Source organism: Mustela lutreola, chromosome 2, assembly GCF_030435805.1.
Source record: "Mustela lutreola isolate mMusLut2 chromosome 2, mMusLut2.pri, whole genome shotgun sequence".
Lineage (NCBI taxonomy): Eukaryota > Metazoa > Chordata > Mammalia > Carnivora > Mustelidae > Mustela > Mustela lutreola.
Genome location: NC_081291.1, coordinates 104933436 through 104951031, shown reverse-complemented (window position 1 = coordinate 104951031; position 17596 = coordinate 104933436). Strand labels below are relative to the sequence as shown.

At 47.3% G+C, this 17596-nt stretch overlaps 1 protein-coding gene and 1 long non-coding RNA gene across 3 annotated transcripts in view; one reads left to right on the top strand and one right to left on the bottom strand.

Moving 5' to 3' along the window:
* Nucleotides 1-17596, top strand: part of ITGB5 (integrin subunit beta 5) — a 113547-nt gene that overhangs the window by 56529 nt on the left and 39422 nt on the right. The window contains exons 6-8 of one of the 2 annotated variants that reach the window (XM_059162927.1): nucleotides 9001-9162; nucleotides 10658-10753; nucleotides 12550-12639. The exons of the other annotated variant lie outside the window; for it this stretch is intronic. Of the exons in view, the coding sequence (XP_059018910.1) occupies nucleotides 9001-9162; nucleotides 10658-10753; nucleotides 12550-12639 (348 nt within the window). The remainder of the gene's footprint in view (nucleotides 1-9000; nucleotides 9163-10657; nucleotides 10754-12549; nucleotides 12640-17596) is intronic. 2 annotated transcript variants of the gene reach the window in all.
* Nucleotides 9700-12556, bottom strand: LOC131824646 (uncharacterized). The gene is made up of 2 exons (XR_009350921.1): nucleotides 12321-12556; nucleotides 9700-10354 (listed from the first exon to the last, which is right to left on the bottom strand). It is a non-coding gene; the product is annotated as an uncharacterized LOC131824646 (long non-coding RNA).

The following is a 17596-nucleotide window of genomic DNA, read 5'->3' as shown; positions in this document are numbered from 1 at the left end:
ACAGCTTGGTCCCCACAGAATAGGTAGACAGTTTGCCTCAGGGACCTGGATGGAATTGAAGATTCATGGCTTGGGGACTGTCCCCCTAGCCACTCATTACTCCTGCCACACACCTGTAGTCCGCAGATGGCTGCTTTCCACATAGTGTGGCCTCCCGCCTGTGTGGGTTGCCTCCCTGGAACAGCTGGAGTACACTGGGTCACGGTCACACCTCCCGGGGAAGTGCAGGCAGGTGGCCGGGAGGAAGGTGGGAAATCGTGTGTAGCATTGCCCAGGGGCTCTGGCTCAACACAGCAATGAGAGAGTTGAGAGTTTGGGACTGGCCGGTGCGGTTGGGGAACCAGAGAAGATGAAAAAGTTATTTCTAAGGTTTCTGGAGAAGGCATGAGAGAGACCCGTTGTCAAAATGAGAAGCCTGGGGGGTGGTTGATCTGAGGATAAAAGGTGCTGTACCTTCAGATGAGCTGAATTCTGGGTGATGGCAGACGCTTTTGGGTTTTGGCGCAGACCTGGGAGGAAAGCTCCAGAGAGAAATCAAGTGTGGGGTATGTTTGCCAGTCATCCAAGTAAAGCTCCACAGAGTGGGGCAGGGGGTGGAGAGTGTTGTCTGTGGGGCTGTGTGCCAGACAGGGCAGGGGGGCTCGAAAGAGTTCTGGATTGTCCCACAGACCCCAAGAGCAAGGCCTGCAGCGACCATGGGATTGGTTCTTAACCGTGGTAGCACATGACGCTCATCTGGGGACCTTTAAAAACCCTGACAGCTGGGCTGCAGGTCAGCGCAGTTTGATCAGCAGCCCCAGGCATTAGTGTTGGTGAAGCTCTCTAGAGGAACCTACAGTGCAGCCAGGACAGAGAACACGTAATTGTAATTGAGGGAGACAGGGTCTGAAAATTACTCTCTAGGGGTCACATGGAGACGTCTGATGATAAGGAACTGAGGAGAGGAAATCGAGGACGTAAATCTGCCGTCTTAGGAAAGAGACAGAAACAAGTGAGATTAGCCGCATAGCTGGGTCATAGGAAGAGTTCTGCAAAGTGGGTCATGAGTGTGCTTTTAGGTACACAGGAAGGAACCAGAGGAGAGAGTGACTGGTGGAACAAATTCTCCAGAGAGGGCAGGATGCAGGGGCTGCGTTTCCTGGGGGCGGGAGGATCTCTCCTTCTTTGGGGACAGGGAGATCAGAGAGGCCAGGAGGATGCCCCTGGGAATAGATGGGGTGGCGAGTCCTGTTGGTGACGAAGAAGGTGAGGTCACCTGAGCAAGTGCAGGAATGAGGGTTTGAAGGAGGAAACAGACCTTGTGGTGAGTTTGATGCAGGTCTGAGCAAAGAACCAGGAAAAGTTAAGTGAATCGCGACCTTGGCCCGATGCCCGATTTCTTGCTGCTGAGTCGGGCACATTTCCCTTCCCCCCAATCCCTGACATTTTCATCTCGCAGCTGACCTCTATGGCATTTAATGGAAACTGGCTTTTAAATATATTGTCTTTACTCTAAGATGTGGAAAGAAATGTAGCTACATAAATAGATCTAGGTTCTCCGCCCCCCCTTAATTTTTTTTTTTTTCTAAAAAGAGAATATGTTCAATCTAAAAGTATAGAAAATGCAGATGAGCAGAAAGTAGAATAAACATTGCCCATGATCCTACGGAGCAAAGATAAGATTGAATGCTTCTGAATTACAGACGGGTCAGGGATTTGCAACTCCATGAGAATACTGATTGATGGTCATTGTCATTTTTAACTGTTCACTAGGTGCAGGTGGGGAGCTGGGTGCCACGGCTATGTGTCATCCTCTCTACAGCCCCATTTTGTCCGTATTCTGTCAGTATTCTGTTATCTCCTTTTTGTGAAGCAGAAGCTGCCCTGGAAGGACTGAGTAACTTGCCCCAGGTCAGAAAGACAGGTTGAGAGCGGAAGGATGGGGCCCCTCGCTGCTGTGCGTTGATGCCCCGGACAAAAGAACATGTCCGAGCTGTGTTTCCTCCCACATGACGGACACGGGGTCTGTTTGTGTTATTTCTTGTAATTGAGACTTTGTGAGCAAACCAAGTCTTCCTTAAATGCAACAGCTTTATTGAGGAGATATATATATACACACACATATACATACATATGTATATATATATATATAAATAAAACAGATGTATAACAAACTAGACATATTGAAAGTGTACAATTTAAGAAATTTGACACGTTTCCACACCACCTGTGAGATACACACACACACAACACACACACAGCCCATGATCAAGATAACGAACATATCCTTCTCTCCCCAGGGAGCATGGGTTCACCTTTGTCATTTCTCCCTCCTCTTCCTACTCCTCCTCACCCCTGGCAGCCCCTAATTAGCTTGCTGTCTCTGTACCTGAGTTTGCATTTGCTAAAATTGTCTATATTCAGCATACATACCTTTTTGGCCTGGTTTCTTTCACTGAGCGCAGTGACTTTGAGACTTACCTGTGCTGTCGAGTGTCTCCATCCTTCCATTGCATGGACAGACCGCGACTTGTTTATCTGTCCGTGTGTGGCTGGGTGTTTGGGTGGTTTTGCGATATCTGGTCGTTCTGGCCTATTGCAAACAGAGCTGCTCTGAATGTGTGCATTCAAGTGTTTGCGTAGATGTTCGCTTTTGTTTCTTTTGTTTCTGTAGCTGGGAGTGGACTTGCTGGGTCATCTGGTGGATGTTGAACCTTTTAAGAAACTGCCAGACTGTTTTCCAGAGCACACGTATCATCTTATGTGGCTTGTGGCGGCGTGTGACTCCACATCCCCCTCAGTATTTGATGTGGTCGGTCTTTTTCGGTTCAGCGATTCTTTTAGGTGTGCGGTAGAATCTCATTGAGGTTTGAGGTTTTAACTCAAGGCCTTTTTCAGCTTCCCTGTGTGCCGTCCTTCGTCGCCCCTGTGTCCGTGGCGGAGCCTCCCACATCCAGCAGAGTAAGGCCAAGGGAGAAAATGCAGGAATTAGTACCAGTCTTCGAGTAAGAACCGCAGACCCTTTGTGTAGCCCCTCTTTTATGTGCTAAGGGCTTTGTAATACATGTTGTCTACACCCAGCTTCAGCCCTGCAAAATAGGATTTCCTCCATTTTTGTTGCGGATGGAGAAACCAAGGTTGAGAGAGGCATGTCAGAGCAAAGCAGGTTTGATCTCAGCCTCATTTGCTCAAAAGCTTGTGTACTCTCTCTCCCACGCCACACACCATCCTGCAGCTGTCCTTTCTTGAAAAAAAGCCATCTGCTGTCCCACCTTTGCTCTCTGCCCCAGACATGGCAGACAGAACTTAAGCCTTCCAAATAGTCCAGGTGGACTGTAGGAAAATTATTTCTAATGTGAATTCTCCGTGGAGTCCCTGCTTCCAAAATCGGAGCCCAAAAGCCTGGGCAAATGAATAAGCATGGCCGGACTCATTCTCTGCAGCCCAGCCTCTGGGCCAAGTTTGTTAAGGTCACTTACGTAATAAGAGTCCAGTTCAGGGAAAACAGAATTATTATTATTAGGCTGCGCCATTCTTTGTTTATAGAGCTATTTCTGTTTCAGATGCAACCTTTCAATTTAACAAACATTTATCTTGGACTTGGCAGCCAGTAGTTGAGAGACTACTAAGTATTTTAATATTTTATTTATTTATTTTGACAGGCAGAGATCACAAGTAGGCAGAGAGGCAGGCAGAGAGAGAGGGGGAAGCAGGCTCCCGGCCGAGCAGAGAGCCCGATGCAGGGCTCAATCCCAGGACCCAGAGATCATGACCTGAGCCAAAAGCAGAGGCTTTAGCCCACTGAGCCACCCCGGTGCCTGGAAACTACTGAGTATTTTATTGAATTCTTTCATTTCTCTCTCTCTCTCTCTCTCTCTCTCACACACACACACACACACCCCTATCCCATCCTCTCTCTGTACATGATTGGCCAGTCCAGCTTTGTGAATAAGAAAGAGATCTCCTGAATGGGGCTTCTCTGGTTCCTACTTGTTCAGTGACCTTGGGCTAGTGACTTAGCGTCTCTGGACACCGCTTTCCCCATCTTCACGACGGCAGTGTATTCCCTGCATTATAAGGGCTGTGGTGAAGATTACGTGGAAGAGTGAGTGGAAGTGATCAATAAATGTTTAGTATTATTCCTGTTTTTACTAGCAAGAAGAAAAGCTCTTAAGGCATTAAGTAATCTGGTCAAAGCTGCACAGGTAATTAGGGGTGACGGCAAAATGGAAATGCCTATCTCTGGGCACCCAGGTTCCACACTGTTCTGTGCCCTTGCTGCCAGCCTCCTTTAGGTCCCTACAAGCCCCTGGGGAAGCTGGTGCAGAAGGGAAGGCAGAAGTGGCTGAACAACAGACCAGTGTTCACAGCCCAGTCTTGGGAAAGTGGTGCTTGCTTATGAAAGATAGTTGGGCGCACAATGGAAGAAAGAAAAAGATACTGCCTGTCATCTGGCCCCCAACCACATTATGGTGTATGTCGTGTCAACTGCTTTGACTCTTTTTTTCGAGAAAGTCCGGCTCGTTTCTCATGGTTTGCAGTCATGCCATCATCATAGTATGCTATATGTGGTTTTCCACTTAATACCACACACGTTTACCCAAAATTTCATACTTTTTATGGACATAATTTCTAATAGCCAGAGAAGAGATCTCTTCGTTTACTTAACCATTCCTGAATAAGGGTATTCACATCTTCCCTTGTGCATCACTACTGGTGAAAAGACTGCTGTGCGTACTTCGGGAGACTTACTGCAGACCGAGTCCCTTGGAGTAGAATCATCGAGTCAAAAGATGTATACTTCTTGAAGGGTGTTTGTTTTAAGTCACATTAAGGGGGGATAATTTACATCGAGTAAAATTCACCCTTTTGGGCTCAAGTCTTCCAGCCGCCCACAGTGAAGATCGGGGTTATTTTCCTCCCCCAGAAGGTTCCCTAGCATCCCTTTGTTGCTGGGCCCCTCCCTTTACCCTCAGCCGTTGGCAACTACCAGTTTGTTTCTGTCCCTACCAGTTTGTTTTTGTCGTTTCCCTAGTGTCATGTGAATGGAGTTAACACGTGGCCTTTGGATTCTGGTGTTTTTCACTTAATATAATGCTTCGGAGATCTGTCCAGGTTTTTTGTGTGTGTGGGTGTGTGTGTGGGTGTGTGTGTGTGTGTAGTTCCTTTTGGTGCAGAACAGTCTCCCATTGTACAGATGTACAACATTGTGTCTTTCTGTTCACCACTCGGTGTCTCGACTTTTTGATGATCTTGAATAGCTCTTATAAATATTTGCACAGAGGGGTGCCTGACTGGCTCTTTCTGACTCTTGATCTTGGGGTTGTAAGTTCAAGCCCCACGTTGGATGTAGAGATTCCTTAAAAACAAAACCATAGAAAAATACATTCACGTAGAAATCTTCATGTGAGCACAAGTTTTCATTTCCTTTGGGTAAATACCAAAGAGGGGGATTGCTGGGTTGATGGTAATTGTATGTATAAGTTTATAAGAATCTGCCAAGCTGTTTCCAAAGTTGCTGGAATGTTTGTAATCTCAGTACTGATTACGAGAGTTCTAGTTACACCATATCCCTTCCAGCACTTGGTATTATCAGGATTGGTGTGGTAGCTATTGGAGTAGCTATCTAGTGCATTCTTATTGTGGTTTTAATGTGCAGTTCCTTTATGCCTAATGATGTTGAGGACCCTTTCATGTGCTTATTTCTATCCATCTCCCTTCTTTGGTGAAATGTCAGTTCAAGTCTCTGTCTTTTTAAATTCAGTTGTCTGTTTTTGTACTGACCTACGAGAGTTCTTCAGGTGTTCAACAGACAGGTTCTTTATCAGATTTTTATTTCTTTGAAAATGTTTTCTCCCAGTCCACACCTTCTCACTTCATTTTCTTAATGGTGTCTTTCAAAGAGCAGATGTTTTTAATGTTGATGAAGTCCAGGTCATCAATTTTTATCCTGTGAATCATCTTATCTAAGAAATCGCTTCCTATAGGAAGGTCACAAAGGTTTTTTCCTTTTCCTTCAGAATCTTAAGTCTAGTTAATTTTTTAATCTCTTCAGTAAGAGGTATGGGTTGAGCTTCATTTTTGTCCATATGGATGTCTAATTGTTCGAGTACCTTCTGTTGAATTGACCATCTCTGTGTGAGTCTGTTTATCTCTGTCATGCTCCACCATTGATGTTTATTGGCTGTCTTAATTACTGATGCTTTGTAATAAGCCTTGACTTTAGATAATGAGTCCCTCAACTTTGTTGTTTTTAGAAAATTATGTGGCTAGTATCCGTGATTTGCCTTTCCATATGAATTTTAGATTAAACTTAATTTTAATTTAAATCAAATTAAAAACTTTAAACTTCTTGGCTTTCGATTAGAATTGTGCCAAGTTTATAGGTCCATCTGGGAAGAGATGACATCTCAGTAACATACTTCTGATCCATGGAAACTAACTCTGTACATTTTTTTAGGTCTCTGATATTTTTCTAAGGTTCTTAATACACTGTCAGATTAGGGGTGGTTTTACTTTCTTGTCAAGGTGGTTAGCACATTGTTGTATCCTCGTGGATAGCAGATCCACATTTTTTCTGCAAAAAGTGCTATTGGTTTACATTCCGTCCCCCTCCCCCACAACCTTTTTTGGAGGGGAGATCAGAGGAAGAGCGAGAATCTTTTTTTAATTATTTTTAAAATTTTTAAAAATTTTATTATTTTTTAAGATTTTGTTTATTTGACAGACAGAGATCACACGCAGGCAGAGAGAGAGGAGGGGAAGCAGGCTCCCTGCTGAGCAGAGAGCCCAATGCGGGACTTGATCCCAGCACTCTGGGATCACGACCCGAGCCAAAGGCAGAGACTTTAACCCACTGACCACCGAGGCGCCCCGAAAGCGAGGATCTTAAGCAGGCTCCACGCCCTGCACAGAGCCCAGCACCAGGCTCCATCTCACAAGCCCGAGATCATGACCTGAGTCAGATGTTTGACTGAGCCATCTAGGCGCCCCTACGCTCTCTTGATTATGCTTTGTCTCCTAAGCATCCTGCCCTCCCACACTCCATGGCTTATAATGTGCTGCTTTATGTATTTCACAGTTTTAAACTTCTTTTTTCAAGGATTTTATTTATTTATTTGAGAGAGAGAGAGAGCACGAGTGGGGGGAAGGACAGAGGAGGAGGGAGAAGCAAACTCCCCACTGAGCAGGAAGCCTGACATGGGACTTGATCCCAGAACCCTGGGGTCATGACGTGAGCTGAACACAAATGCTTAACCGACTCTGCCACTCATATGCCCCTCACGGTTTTAAACTCTTTATCAAAGTCCAATATTATGTGCAGAAAACAACATAAGAGTGCATCGCTGTAAATTTTCACAAGGTGGAAATACCAGGTATCAGGTCAGTAAACAGAAGATCACCAGCAACCCAGAAGCCTCCTTGTGACTTTTGTTAGTTATTAACGCCCCCTGGTTGTGCCTCCAAGGGGAACCACTGTTTTGACTTCTAACACCACAGATTAGTTTTGTCATGGCTTAGATTTCATTGCTGTCAGAGACCTAGGCTTCTCGTTCTAGGTCCCCAAAATGTGGTTGCCCTCCCTTTGTGTCTTTGCTAGTGCCTAGAACACCCACCCCCCTCTTCTGCCTCCTCCTTCATGTCTTCTTCCAGCTTCCTTGAAGAGCCCTCCGTATCCTTCCAGCTCAGCTTACGTTTCACGTATCCTGGGGAGGCTTCCGTCTTCTCCCTCTTCCATTTCCATTGACATTGTGTGTACCTTCATTAGCATCCTCGTCGTGATGTGTTGGAGTTGTGTTTCCATTTGCCTGTAAGCTCTTTGGGATCTGGAATAAGCTGTTTTGTGGACCCGCTCCATAGGGCCTGACACGCAGTAGGAGATCAGCAGTCAAATGTTGGATGAATGTGGAGAGTCGAGGAGACTGATTCCCCAAGAGATAAGTTCCTTCTCACAGGAGGCATTCTGCTCTCAGTCCTCATTGGCTTCTCTTCAGCCTCTTTTTTCTCCCTCTCATTAGTCTGATATTTTGTGATTTTTTTTTCCATGCTGCTTTTGGAGCAAGTGAGAAAATGTTATAGCTCTTTAAGGCTGTTAAATTCATCACTATGGTAATAAGAAAGATGGTGATGCCCTCAACTCCCCATCTCTCTGAAGCACAACTGCCCTTGACTCATGAAGTCTGTGAACCCAGGCTTTGGCTTTCCTGTCAAGTGTGCATGTGTAGATAACGCTCAGCATGTTTAATACTTCATGTGTTCACTCTGCTACCAACAGAGTGGTATTCGGGATGCCCTTTCACTATTTTGTGTCACATCGGAGCCACAGTGTCTCAGTCTGAGAAATAGAGTCTTTCCCTTACAGGTGTTCAGCTGTGCCTCTGACTGGAGTGGATGCAAGAAGCAGAGAAGGGAGGACAGAGCTAATCTGATTGACCTTAAACACTAAAGTAGCTCAGTTAGAGTGGTTTACACCTACCAGATTAAATGGCAGATTTTACCAAATCCTCCAAAGACAGATCCGTTAATCACTGGAACACTCCATTCTGAGCAGTTTGTGTCTCGCTGGAGGACCGAAGTGTTCTTTATCAGTCTTCTTAAGATAAGGCCAGCCAGCCTGAGTGCCTCGTGGGGTTTGTGTTGAGGTGGACTAAAGGCTTTTCTGGGGAAGGAAGCTAAAAGGGGAAGCATCGAGAAGGGTAGCCCTCAGGTGTAACTGAAAGGAGCGGGGAAGATAGAATGGTTGGGAGGGAGGTTCCAGGCACATGGGCCAGTATGGGCCCAGCTGTGGAGATCTGTCTCTGTGCACTTAGGCTTCCTCAGTCCCGGCTGTGTCTCTTCTCAGCTCTGTGGAATCCTTCCTCTGGTTTCTATGAGTGTTCCCCCAGCTGTGCATGTAGGGAAATGCCTCTGATTCAGTCCTTGACCCTGGGCGATGGGCCTGTGCCCTGTCCAATGTCTTGGGGCAGGCTTGGGCAGCAGTCCAATGATGATGCTTGGCACTCATCAAAGTTCTGTCCTCAGGAGAAGATTGGCTGGCGAAAGGATGCTCTACATTTGCTGGTGTTCACTACGGACGACGTGCCCCACATCGCGCTGGATGGAAAACTGGGGGGCCTGGTGCAGCCGCATGATGGCCAGTGCCACCTGAATGAGGCCAACGAGTACACTGTGTCCAATCAGATGGTGAGGGCCGGGGACCCCAGCCCCGCTCCCATGCTCCTATCCATGGGCCAAGCGCTCACCTGGCCCTTTACTCATGGGCTGCTTTCCAATCTGTTCTGGAAATTGGGTTTCTGTGCCATCTCCCCCACTGGGCTTCCAGAACTCCTCATTAACTTAGAATGTTTCTCACGGATTTCTGTAGCTGCTTCATCTTCCAGCCAGTGTGCACTTAAATGCAAGCTAGTTAAGGAAGAGGTGACCAGGGCAGACAGGATAGATCCCAGAGGATGGAGGTGACCTTACAGGAGTGCAGGGACTGTGTTGCTGTAGAGATCAAAACTGGGACAGAAGCTATAGGGCAAAACAAGTGAAGGTAAAACTTTGTAACTTCTAGAAATGAGCATCCTGAGGCACAGAGTTCTGTCGGGTCAGGAGTATGGCTGCAGAGGTGTGCACAGAATAGGAGGCCTCAAGGACCTCCCACTGTCCATAGTCTGTGACTATGACCATGTCATCTAAAACAGTTTATGCAAAATTTCAAACATATATAATAGTAGGTAGACCAGTGAAATGAATTCCTATATACCTGTTTCCCAGATACAACAATTAGCAAGATTTTGTCATACTTACTGTGCAGTAAAAAAAAAAAAAAAAAAAAAATCTATACCCTTTCCTTCCCAAATCCATTCTGGTGTTTGGCTAGAGAGAAATATTTTACAACTTTTTTTGCTGGGCAAACCCATTTTCTCCAGTTTCAAGCCTCACATATTATCCAAGAATAATGAAGTCTGGAAAAAGGACTGATAATCATAAAACTTGGTAACTGTAGAGCTGGTGAGGACCTCTGTACCCATGTTAGCCCTTAAAATCCTTTGAGACATTAAAATCCTTTGGGACTGCCTCTCAGCCCCCACCCTCCCCTCCTCCCTGGCTCCCCTCCCCCACCACAGGCCAACTTTTGGTCCAGAGGTCAGCAGCCTCTTCTGCCTATTCTGAGTTGTGAGCAAGACCCGTAACAGACATCAGCAGGCCCAGCTGCCGGGCTTAAGAGAGGGAAAACTGGGCAGGGAGATAGGGAGGAGGGGTCTTCGGGAAGAGAGGGAAGATAACAGGAGCTGAGGGAAGATAACAGGAGCTGATGGTAGATCGCAGGGTGTGGTGGCTGGACTCCGGCGGGGGTGGGGGGGCGGCTGTCCTCTCTGTCCCATCCCTGCTGGAAGGATAGAGGGAGACACACGTCAGGTGTGGGACTCTCTCCCTTGTCACGTCTCCATTTTGGCTTAGGAGGGATGGGGCAATGCATCTAGTTTGGGGGGTGCCATAGGGTCCTTTCCTGAGATCTTGGCGTATTTCCTTAGTCTGAAGCTCGCAGCTGGGGCTTTCTTATTAAGGGTGGCCAGGGGAAGCTGCTTTTCTCAGCAACTGATGAATTCCCGAGTGCATGCTGGAGCTGGGGTCCACGGTCTCATCCTGTTGGAAACAGTACAGCCTTGACCTTTTTTTGCCTTGGCTCTAGGACTATCCATCCCTTGCCTTGCTTGGAGAGAAGTTGGCAGAGAACAATATCAACCTCATCTTTGCAGTGACAAAAAGCCATTATATGCTCTACAAGGTATGCCTGGAGGGAGTGAGGGAGGCTCATGGCCTGATTCCAGGGCCCATGATGATCCCAAGGTGAACGGGCGATTAGAATGTGGGGCAGTGGGGTGAGGAGTGTTAACGGCCTTGCTCTGTGTGGGAGGAGATCCACACAGCCCTGTCTTGATCTAGTGGAAAATAACAGTATCGAAGAATATATTAGCATTCCCCTAGATGTGCATGCCTTTACAAGCAATGTAAACACAGTATCTAGTTTGATCCTGAGAAAAACTTTAGAAATAATATGAGCTCCCATTTTTCAGGTGATGAAATGGATATTCAGTGTCATAGGGAAGGACAATATAAAATAAAAATGTACGGAAAGAAAACCCAGGCAGTGGAGCAGGCTACATTACTAACTCCAGTATTCGGGGTTTTATGCCTTCTTCGCAGAGTAGGGCAGACCAGGGGCTTAGTCTGAGACAGGAATTCCCAAAGAAAGCAACAGATGTCTTGAGTGAATAGAGGAGTCTGTGTATGAATTGACTCTATGAGACTTTTCCTGGGTCACCCTCTAGACCGTCGTTGTAACTTCCCCTGTGAATGCGTTCTTTCTCACCATCTGGGCAAGTCACATTTTGAACTAGAAATCTCCCAGTTTCTCAGGGCGAGTGTGTGTAAGCGAGATGGAAAGCCCAGCTCCCCTCTGACTTCTTTGGCTTGAAAAGTTACGAGAACTGAATCAGCAATCCTCCCCCAGCCCTGCCCGCCCTTCGGACCAGCGAGCTTCCATCCCCTCTCCAGACTGTTCTTAACTATCCACAGAAGAACCCCTGTCTGTGGTCTTCTCTTGCTTCTGCCTGAGATTATCACTGATCAAATACCACTTGCATCTGCTTGAGTTCTTTCTCTTCTTGTAGTCTGAATCAGTTTCAGAAGATGAAAACAAGGAATGAGGATTGTTTTCCTTATCTTGTGCAGAGGAAGATAGCAGGACAAAACCTGTCTGTTTACAAGGAACATCTCTAGAGGGATCAGTTGCACAGACTAGACTGGGTGTGTTTCCAGATACCTCAAGACAGAAGCAGTCCCCTGTGGCCTAAACCGTTCTTGCTTGGAACCAAGGACACCTTACTCAGGGAGTCGGCCGGTGTGGCCCAAGGCAGGCTGAGGACAGTGGGAGTTCCTGGAGGTCTCTGGCAGTCTAACATGTGACCTACTCAGGTGTTAGGACAAATGAAAGAGGAGAGGCAGCCACTTCAAGGCTGCCTCCTGTGCCCAGGATTTCACCCAGAGATACCCAGCTGTCCCTGGGAAGGCACCACTCACATCTCAGTTCCCCATTCAGGGAAGAGGCCATAGACTCTTGGAAGAGCTTCCCCCTTTGCTCCTGCTGAACACATTCAGGGCGTCCTTGAGCTGAACCTGGGAATACAGATCTATGTAGACTTGAGGAAAGACGGCAAGGATATCAAGACTAAGTTGCTCATAGAGGAGGGTGGAATTTCAGAGAGTTGTCTGTTGCGGGGGGGGGGGGGGGGGGGGGAGGGGAGAGGTCTCCCGGGAGGAGCAGGACATTCTGCTTCAGGAACAGATCTTACCAGGCCCTTTGAGGCAGACCTTCAGAGGTTGGTTTTCCACATGTGTGCGCCCCAGAGCCAGGTCCTCTCACCTTGCTTGTGACGTCTTCTCCAGTTTATGATGTGAGAGAGTGTGGTGCTGGGGGCTCCTTACTGGTCTAGCTCAGGAGAGCAGTTGGTATAGAAGGGGAAAATTGGCTTATATTTCTTCTTTCTTTCTTTCTTTTTCTTTTTCTTTTTTTTTTCCAAGAATTTCACAGCCCTGATACCTGGAACGACAGTGGAGATTTTACACGGAGACTCCAAAAATATCATTCAACTGATTATCAATGCGTACAATGTAAGTCATCAGTTTTTTCCCACGGCCACCCCACCCCACCCCACCCCACCCTGTCCCGCTGAGGCTCCAGGAGCTGACATGCACGAAGGTGGGCTGTGAATTAGGCTGGCGTATGTGGCTCTGCTTCCTGCTACCTGTCTCTCTCTCACTCTCTCTCTCTCTCTTTTTTTTTTTTAAGATTTTATTTGTTTGACACAGAAAGAGAAAGAGAGAGAGCAAAGCAGGGGGAGTGGCAGGTAGAGGGAGAACAGGCTGCCCACTGAATAGGGAATCCAAGCGGGGCTCGATCCCAGGACCCTGGGACCATGACTCGAGCCAAGGCAGACGCTTAACTGACTGAGCCCCCAAGCATCCCTCTGCGGCCAGTCTCTTGAGTTTGATGCCTTCTTCCTTCACTCAGGTTTGGGCTGGAGACCATCCTGCTTGCTGCATCCTCTCCTCTTACCTCTGCCATCTTGATTCTCAACAAACATTAAACCCAGTAATCAGTAAATGGTATAGTCAGGCTCAGGCCAATGGCCCCCAGACATGCCTGGGTTCTGACTTCATGAAAACTTGGGCCCACGGGAGCGCTATGCTTGAGGGGGGCACAGGTTCTCTGCACCCACCCGGTTGCCCAGGTGATCCTGCCTGCATGTTGGCAGGAAGAGAGAAGCACGCCTGCTGACCTCACCTCCCAGTGGGCAGGACAGTCAGTATTCCCCAGGCTCTTGGAGCTCCGCAGAGAGCTGCAGACTGCCATGGACTGTAAGAATCAGGCCCTTTGCCTGCCCACTTAGGTCTGGTTGTAATCAGGGCCTTTCAGAGGGAGGCTGAGAGGGCCTGGTGAGTTCTGTGCTCTGTAACTCATCACCCGGACTTGGCTGCCTGTGAGCGGAAGCGGAGCACCGCCAGATGCGCTCCAGCTGTCCCTTCCCCATGCCAAGCTCGTCTCCAGGATTCCTAGACCCTTCTCCTTCCTCTCCTCCTTTCCCTCAGTTCTGTGGACCCAGGAAGTACTTGACTCGGACCTACTTTTCTCAGGAAGATGGCAGGCCCAGTTTCTTGTGCAGGCAAGTCGGGACGCTCAGCTGTCCCCTCCTTGCGATGACCCACAAGGGTTGTAGCTTCCAGGATCCACCCAGCCCCTCATGGGGCCAGCTAATTCCCACACTGGAATTGAGTGCCTCTTCCTGTTAAAACAAAGTTATGCATAAAGTAAATATAGTTGAAGTAGCACTATTAGTCCTAACCTTATGTAAAATAGACATTTATGGGCTAACCCAGGATCCACTATGGCATCACACGTGTGGTAGGAAAAACTACCTTCCCAGCCGTGACTGATATGCAAGTGAGTATTTGGAACTCTGCCTCTCCAGTGTTGACTTTGTCAGACTACTGATGCAGTCCTGTTCTGACTTACGAAATATTGCTCAGCTGGACCAGGAGCCAGAGGTTGTGCGCTTGCCACTGGGGGACTCCAGGGCTGTCAGTTGGTCTCCTGGAGCTTCAGCATCCAAAAGGTGGTGAGCTGGAAGGCAGTGAGGATTTGTGGATGGCTTTTGGTCCTCCACCCACCCCCATCTTCTAGTGCAGTTAAAGGTCCTCTTCTCACAAATGCCCCAGTCCCCCCTCCCTCTTGGAACTTCCTCTTGAGAGAAACCAAAGACTTCCTTCCCCATCTTCTACCCCATTTTCCACATACGACATCCTCTTTTCTGTTCTGATTTTTAAGTCTTCACCAGACCCAGCAGGCCAGGGTTTCCAGGTTCACCTTATCTTCAGTGGTTTTCACATTTCCATGGTGAATGGAAACATGACCTACCAAGAGCATGTCTGAGAAAAGATCGTGTGTGGGGGAGGGGGCCCAGGCCTGCTGAATGTCACCTCCTTTCTGAGGGCCATTCCTTGCTGGGAGCCTTTTGTCCTCAGCCTCTGGACACTGAACTAAAGGAGTCAGAGTGAGAGCCAGAACTCCCACCTGATGCTGCTGGACCCATTGTTACTGTGTGTGTGTGTGTGTGTGTGTGTGTGTGTGTGTGTATGCACTTAGCGTACCTAGCTCTGGCTTTCCTTCCACCTGCTTCTCTCCCTGGCCTGGGTCTGAACCCAGCTGTGACTGGGCCGTTTGCTTCTGTTTGTGTTACCTTGCCGTCTCGGCAGTTTGTGGTGGATTCCATGTGAGTCATGCAGCAGATGACTAAGTTTGGGTGTTGACTCCGACCCCCACCCCCTCCCCCGAGAGCTGGCCAGCCATCTGTGGGGACAGTCTGAAGAAATTTTGGGTGAAGCACAGGTAACAGTCGAAACAGCTGTGGGATTTAGCGAGGCTGAGGCGGGAGCAAGATGGGAAGGGTATGTGTAAGTCTGTGTCCTGCAGTCTCAAGTCTGTTGTAGACAGCTCTCATAGTGGGAAATCTTCAACTCTGGGCTTTGATTTCTGTATTTTCGTTTGCTGTACCAAATTCTTCATTGTGAGAAATCACCAAGTCTCCTCCCAAGGGGGTTTGGCGGCGTGGAGCTTGGCTGTGCTGTCGGTGCTGGGAGAGGTTCTCTTCCAGAGCCTGGAGGGTGGCTCCCGGTGCTCACACACAATGCACCAGCGTTGTGTCACATTGAGAAAGGGCATGAGGACTTAGAATCATGGTGGCGGAGTAGGGGGCGGGGGGGTTTCTTTTCAGAGTGGGGAAGAACAGAAGGAGCTGGAAACTGCTAGCCTGGCATGTGGAGGGTAATAGGAGAGGCTGTGGAAGATGTGTCTCCGAGCGAAGCACGTGTTTGTCTTTTTGTCGTTGCCATCAAGTCTGCGCCCACCCGTTCCACAGCTGGCCTGAGTTAAAGCAACTGCAGCTGTGACCTAGCCTGCCTGAGTATTTTAATAGCCTTTAAACTTCTGGCATCCTTGACATTGTCTCCTTGTCTTAGGATGAGGAGTAAGGAAACATCTTCAGGAGCAGATGTGGTGGGAGTTAATCGAATTCCAGGCATCCTGCAGGGGTCTTCATGTGCAAGAACTGCATTGCCTGAAGTTTGGATCCTCTATTTTATGCTCCATTCCATGTGGTCATTTATTCGGTCAACAGATAATATGCCAGTGGCCTAATGTGTGGCAGACATCATGTGTATCTTGGGGGGAAAACAAGTAAACAAAACACAGCCCTGCCCTTTGGGAGCCCATAGTCTTTTGCAGGAGATAGATGCATAGGACCAGAATGCCACCTGACTTTCCAAGGTGGGAACACTGCAGGGAGGAGGCCTGGTTCTGTCCTGCTTGCCAGCAGCTGAATATCCCTGGGTGATGCCTTTTCTTTGGCCTCTGTTCCCACTTCCATAAACTGACAGGTTGAACTGAATAATCTCCACGATTCCTGTCCCCTGCCCCCAACATCTTAAGAGTTTCTGATTCCTGTAGGGAGCAGGAATAATACAAACTTTAGATCACAACGCAAGGCTTTGGGGTCTTATGGCCAGAATGTAGCCTAGATTTGATTTCCATCCATCATAGTTACCAGTTCATTCAGTAGGAATCCCAGTCTCCAGTGTTCTCTATCCCCCATTAACATGTTCAGGAGGCAGCTCCAGCAGATCTTGGGGAGGGAGCACAAGTGTTTCCTCCCAATGTCTTGTTGGCAAGACACGGGAGTTTTATGTGACTGACCCTAGGTAATTTTTTACATAGCTCCAATCTACCTAGCCCTTTTTTGATACACTGATCTGCCTCATTCTCATAGTTATTCACAATTAGGAAATATATATTTTTTCATTATTATTTTTTATTATGTTATGTTAGTCACCATACCGTATGTTATTAGTTTTTGATGTAGTGTTCCAAAATTCATTGTTTATGTATAACACACAGTGCTCCATGCAGTACATGCCCTCCTTAATACCCATCACCAGGCCAACTCATCCCTGTATCCCCTTCCCCTCCAAAACCCTTGGTTTGTTTCTCAGAGTCCACAGTCGCTCATGGTTCATCTCCCCCTCCGATTTCCCCCCTTCATTTTTCCCTTCCTTCTCCTAATGTCCTCCATGCTATGCCTTATGCTTCACTAGTAATTGAAACCATATGATAATTGATTCTCTCTGCTTGACTTATTTCACTCAGCATAATCTCCTCCAGCCCCATCCATGTTGATGCAAAAGTTGGGTATTCATCATTTCTGATGGCTGAGTAATATTCAGCTATATACAGAAGAATGAAACTCTACCATTCTCTTACACCTTACACGAAGATAAACTCAAAATGGATGAAAAACCTCAACGTGAGACAGGAATCCATCAGAATCCTAGAGGAGTACATAGGCAGGAACCTCTTCATCATCGGCCACAGCAACTTTTTTCAAGACACATCTCCAGAAACAAAGGAAACAAAAGTGAAAATGAACTTTTGGGACTTAAACCTTCTGCACAGCAAAGGAAACAGTCAGCAAAACAAAGAGGTAACCCACGGAATGGGAGAAGATATTTGCAAATGACACTGCCAACAAAGGGCGGGTATCCAAGATCTATACAAAATTCCTCAAATTCAACACCCAAAAAACAGATAATCACGTCAAAAAATGGGCAGAAGACATGAACAGACACTTCTCCCAAAGAAGTCCTACAAATGGCCAACAGACACATGAAAAAATGGTCATCATCATTAGCCATCAGGGAGATTCAAATCAAAACCTCACTGAGATACCACACCGGTTAGAATGGCCAGAATTAACAAGGAACAACAGATGTTGGCAAGGATGTAGAGAAAGGGGAACCCTCTCACACTGTTGGTGGGAATGAGGTTGGTGCAGCCACTTTGGAAAACAGTGTGGAGTGTCCTCAAAAAATTACAGATAGAATTACCCTATGGTCCAGTAATTCCATTACTGGGTATTTACCCAAAGAAAATGAAAACACAAATTTGAAAAGATGCACGTACCCCTATGTTTATTGCAGTGTTATTTACAAAAGCCAAGATATGGAAACAACCTAAGTA